Source organism: Cynara cardunculus (genome assembly GCF_001531365.2).
Source record: "Cynara cardunculus var. scolymus isolate 2C chromosome LG 2, CcrdV1, whole genome shotgun sequence".
In the NCBI taxonomy this organism is placed as follows: Eukaryota; Viridiplantae; Streptophyta; class Magnoliopsida; order Asterales; family Asteraceae; genus Cynara; species Cynara cardunculus.
Genome location: NC_037529.1, coordinates 3380365 through 3385768, shown reverse-complemented (window position 1 = coordinate 3385768; position 5404 = coordinate 3380365). Strand labels below are relative to the sequence as shown.

Here is a 5404-nt window from a genome sequence, read left to right as displayed (position 1 = left end):
GAACCATACAAGAATGATGGGTGGCAAACCCAAGGATACAACCAAAACCAAAACCAAAACCAAAATGGACCCCATCCATTCATCCAATGACACTTTTTTGACCCTTTTTCATTATTTTATAATTTAATTTGATTTTAATTTGATATGTAATGTATATGTGTTGGTTTTAATAGTGGAAAAGTCATATCCATAAAGAAGTTTATACCTTATCTACACCAAATATACCCTTTATATATATATATATATATATATATATATATATATATATATGTCTTTTATATATGTTCCCTCAAACTCATGCTATTTCCAAGATCATTATTCATATCCATGCTTCACACTCTTTCTTGAAAACTTCTTTCTTTCTTATAAAGAGTTGATCATATAGCATTTGAGATGGGTGAGGTTGAGAAAAGGCAAATAGGTCAAGAAATGGGATTAAAAGAGGAGGATAAGAATGGAGTTCAATGGGATTTAATGGAAACTAAAGATGGTGTTTGTAGATACGACATTAGTGAATCGGATTCGGAGGATTTAGACGAGTCGTCTTCTTCATCGGAAACGATAGAAGATGCATCTTCGTCTTCTTCATCGTTGTCGTCGTATGGTCCTTTGTTTGAACTATCCGAGCTCATGGCAGAATTGCCTATCAAGTGAGTAACTCCGATCTTTTTTGAATTTTATGACTTGGGTATCAAGAAAAGATCGATCTTTTTTTAGTTTTATAAATTGGGTATCAAGAAAAGATCTATTTTTTTAGTTTTATGAATTGGGTATCAAGAAAAGACCAAATTTTCTTAGTTTTATGAAGTGGGTGTCAAGAAAAGATCAAATTTTCTTAGTTTTATGAAGTGGGTGTCAAGAAAAGATCAAATTTTCCTAGTTTTATGAAGTGGGTGTCAAGAAAAGATCACTCTCTTTTGAATTTTATGAATTGGGTATGAAGTAAGGATGGATCTTTATGGTCCAAAGAGATGGTACAACCCTTGGTGCACATGGTACAACAAGTTCTAACCCTTTTGTGTCATATTTTTGCAGAAGGGGTATATCAAAGTTCTATCAAGGGAAATCTGAATCATTTGCATCACTAACAAGTGTGAAAAGCATTGAAGATCTTGCAAAGAAAGGGAAGTATTCTTGTAGATCAAGAAGATCCATGAAAAGTAGCTATGGAGGTGGTCAACATCAAAGATTGAGTCCAAAAGCCACCATAGGCAAGAACAAGAAGGCTTCTATGTTTTCTTCACTAGGAAAGATGAGTTCTTTAATGGCTAATTAAGCTCAATGGTTTTGGCCTTTGGTACAAATTGTGGCTACCCATTCTAGGGTTTTTTTTATCTTCAATATATGGACTTGAAGCTTGTAATCTTTTGATTTGGACCAATTTGGGTTCTTTTTTGGTATATTATACCTATTTGGTTTCATTAAAAAGTACCAAGAGTATTTGCAAATATCCGTTTAGCATCTCTGAACAAACCCTTTTGGATATTCTTCGATGTCTTGGCTATTATATGGAGGATGAAAAGCTACTGAATCATCTATTTTCTTTTTTTGGCTAACTATGGGTTTCTAGACCAGTTTACTCGTACTACTAATCCCTTGAACGACCATGAATGGTCTGAAGTCAAAGCAAGGTGATCCTCTTTAACCATAAAGGATTTGATAACGTCTGGATTCACACATGAGAAAGATGAGACTTCTGTTTTGCCATGGCCACAAGAGATCATACGTTTTGCCATTACTTATAAGGACATTTTGTTATATTACCTTCTACGATGGTCATTGTTAAATTATCTTTTAATTGAAAACTCATTTAAGATAATTTAACTTATAATTTTAGGGGAGCAATCTTTTTTGAGCAAAGGACATATCATTTGGAAATTATGTATTGGACAAATTGCATGAAAAAGTAACGTACTTGAACTTGATTCCTATTTAGGGTAACGTACTTTCAAAACTTTCATTTTATTACCTAAGATATAAAGTTTTAGATATTTAAGTATCTGGGTAACCGGTTGAAGTATTAACCGATTATCATGCTGATGTAGTGAGTATTGTAGTATCCAACCCAGTATTATTTGCTGACGTGATTAATGACATGATTTTTTTAATCTAAAATTAGTCTTCAATTAGTTACCCGAGTACTTAAATGTTTAACATTTTGCATCTTAGGTACCAAAATAAAAGTTTTGAAAATACGTTACCCAAAATAAGAATCAAGTTAAAGTACGTTACTTTTTCATGCAATTTCCCCATATCTATTTAATAAAAGTTTTTAGAAAAACATATCTTTAATAAAAACTTACTTAAATTCATTCAACCAAAATAACTTTAACTTACAATTTGTCTACAAATGTGAATACACCTCCATATAAAAGAGATCCCGGTATCTTAAATTTCCGTGCTCCATCCAGATCCATCAATCACATAAATACACACTAACATAGAGAAAATAAAACACGAAACACTCATGTATCTTTATGTAACTGCTAGGATGTACACAGACCTCAGGATGCTTTCGGTAAAAACATCATTTGATATTAATTCAAATTAATTGTAACACCCCAAAGCCCAAAGCAACGAACTAGCCCAATAACTTCGAATACAACTTAAAACCATGGTGAAAGTTATTGGTAGCCTACTACTTGAGACTTATAAGGAGTTAACAATTCTCACATTCTATCAATGTGGGACGAGCTGTTACATTAACCATAATATTAGCAAAATTATCTATTATGTGGTTCAACAATAACCTACCAACATCATAATCTTTAACCCAACCCAACCCAAATCTTGAAATCACATTTGATCTTGGTTATGATTCTTATGCACAATTTGCAATTAAAAGAATCCAAAATGCCATCAAATCAAAATCTTTTTGGAGCTCTTTTTATAATCACCATTGAATCTCTGAAGACCCACCAATCCTACCCATAATTGCATTCTTGAAACTAGTGGCCTCTTGTGCTTGTGCTTGTGAGCTTGACCTTTGCATTTTCACCCCATAACTTACACTACTTCTTGACTCCATCATCTCATTGAGTGACATCTTCTTCTTGTGCCCAACTCCAAACTCAGGCCTTTGTCTTGGTGCACTTTGTGATCTCAACTTAGCATTGAATGACTTGGTGCTAGCCATGTAGCTCCGGTTGCTCGACGACCCGTCAGTGCAGACGCTCTTGGAAGGAGAGACGGGACGAAACCGGTTGGAACCCACATGTAGGGCCCACTCGAACTCGTGGTTTTGAGAGCTCGGCGTTGGTAAACGGGCCGGGGATCGGTGACGGTGAGGCGAGGATAGGGTTTGGGCATACGGGTTGTCGATATTATAACCCGGTGTCCAAGCCCATGTATTGGTTCTTCTTGATCTCGATTTGGGCCTTCCAGGGTCCATCTCCACAATTTTTGGGCTTTCATCAATCACTGAAGGCTCAAAAGAAGATGAAAGCCTTCTGCTATGAATCACAGATGTTGTGTAGTCACTCTTTGTTTCATCAAATCTCTCCTGCAAATACATAACCAATTTATTTGAAATATTCTTCAATAATTATTTAACAAAATTAAATAAAACTTATAAACCATAAAATCAAACCAAATTAAACTAAACAGACGCAATTAATCCATCCTCCATGGGTCAGGGAAGCGTAAGATGTACACAGACTTCAGAGTGCTTTTGGTGTACAAACAGAACTGGACAACAGACCAGAGTGATGTAGGTAGACGAAAGAATTATTGAAGATTTTAAGCTTTTAATCTAACATGGGTACTTTAGTAATTTACCGGTTTTATTTTTGTCTAATATCACATCAAAACTAAACCGACCCAATGAAGGACTCAAAAGCGTAAGATGTACACATATTTTAGGGTGTGTTTGGCATACAGACAAAATTGGACATGACTGATGGACCAAAGTGATGCGCAGGCAGATGAAAGAATTATTGAAGGTTTTAAGTTTTAATCCAACATTGGTAGTTTGGTAATGGGGTGGGTTAAATTCACTCCTACATTTCGTTAAATACACCTCAATCTACTCGTTTCCTTCTAACACACATCAACATCAACATCACAGTCACTTTTTACATTTTCAATGCATAATTTGACCTGATTCTGATTTGAATGTGGGTGCATATAGCAATGGCGTAGTAATTTATCAATCTTGCACTACAAAACAAATGATTTTTACCCACAAAAATCACTCAGGAAAATTTCCGTCGGTGATTACCAACGGATCAACTATAAAATGCCAATCGTTCCGGTAGAATCTGATGCTTTTCAAAAAAAAAAAAAAAAACTAACGAATCACTGGAAAAAGCTGGGTAATCTGTCATTGATTTGAGTTTCCATCAGCAATTTACCCACGAATTTTTGTGACGGTTTTGTGACGAATCACCCCTTTTGACAACCGATTTTCTAACGGAAAAATCCGTAGGTAAAAGTCTTCGATTTAGTATTGCAGTGGGACAAGAGGTTTACTTTTAAAAAAGGTTTTGAATTAGGTGCTTACTTTTGAATCTTGAAGCTTGTTCATGGCATAAAGTTTGTGCGCACAAACGCTAGATTGCGCACGTACCAAAGCCTCCATGCTGCGCAAGGTAGCAGCTGCTTGTTTTCTGACTAGATATCCTCGAACCAATGCTTGAAGCTTCACTAATGCCTTTAATGCCCTCAATGCTTTTCTTGACTGTTCCATTTCCATTCATTAAACAAAGACCCAATTTTGTAATTTAACATAAAAAAGCACAGAAAAAGATCACCGGAGCATATGGACACCGTACAAGAATCTCCAGCGGTTGTTCATATCTCCGGCATAGCGAAATTAAGGTTTTGTATACCAAGTATCCACGAAACTGCGATTGAATTTTGATGGCGGCTGAATTTTCCCGACAACCACCGCCGCCGGAGACGCCAAGACTAGTGAGCTTAACGACAGCGACGGCTGCTTGTGCGGCGGCAACGGCAGCGTCAGCGGCGGCGGCAGTGGCAGCAGCGACGGCAATTGCATGCCGGTTCTGGTCGTCCTCATCGGAGTGGGTGTTGTAGATTGGTTTGTCCGGCGGAGAAATGGTGTGAGAACGGGCGACGCATGAGGAATTGTGGTTTTGGCGGTGACCGGAATCTTTTAGTTTTTTGGTGGTGAACAAGGCCTTGAACCACCGAGCTGCTCTGCCCATATTGTTCTTCCAGAATCTGAGAAGTTTCAGAGAGTGATCTATAAAAAGAGTGAGGACCCAGTTGGATTTTGCAATAAAATAACGTAGCAATAAAAATACTTTCAATGGAGAGAGAAAATTTAGGCTGCATTTGTTGCATAAATTTTGTCATATATATATATATATATATATATATATATATATATATATATATATATATAGACTTGGGATCATGTGAGCCCAATGGTTTTTCGTGA

The 5404-nt window shown here is 36.4% G+C and overlaps 2 protein-coding genes across 2 annotated transcripts; one reads left to right on the top strand and one right to left on the bottom strand.

Annotated features, from left to right (window-relative positions):
• The first annotated feature begins 247 nt into the window (after positions 1 to 247).
• LOC112507226 lies at positions 248 to 1449 on the top strand. Its single transcript, XM_025111702.1, has 2 exons — positions 248 to 650; positions 1036 to 1449. The coding sequence occupies exons 1-2, from the start codon at positions 394 to 396 to the stop codon at positions 1274 to 1276; spliced, it is 498 nt and encodes a 165-aa protein (XP_024967470.1). The 5' UTR covers positions 248 to 393; the 3' UTR covers positions 1277 to 1449.
• Positions 1450 to 2893: 1444 nt separating this feature from the next.
• On the bottom strand, positions 2894 to 5168 carry LOC112508245 (protein IQ-DOMAIN 14-like). Its single transcript, XM_025113039.1, has 4 exons — positions 4830 to 5168; positions 4502 to 4678; positions 3659 to 3667; positions 2894 to 3502 (listed from the first exon to the last, which is right to left on the bottom strand). The coding sequence occupies exons 1-4, from the start codon at positions 5166 to 5168 to the stop codon at positions 2894 to 2896; spliced, it is 1134 nt and encodes a 377-aa protein (XP_024968807.1).
• Positions 5169 to 5404: the final 236 nt, after the last annotated feature.

Coding starts and splice junctions, on each gene's coding strand:
- LOC112507226 (XM_025111702.1), top strand. CDS start 394: ATGGGTGAGGTTGAGAAAAGGCAAATAGGTCAAGAAATGGGATTAAAA. Junction 651..1,035: donor ATGGCAGAATTGCCTATCAA/GTGAGTAACTCC, acceptor ATATTTTTGCAG/AAGGGGTATATCAAAGTTCT.
- LOC112508245 (XM_025113039.1), bottom strand. CDS start 5,168: ATGGGCAGAGCAGCTCGGTGGTTCAAGGCCTTGTTCACCACCAAAAAA. Junction 4,679..4,829: donor CGCAGTTTCGTGGATACTTG/GTATACAAAACC, acceptor GAAATGGAACAG/TCAAGAAAAGCATTGAGGGC.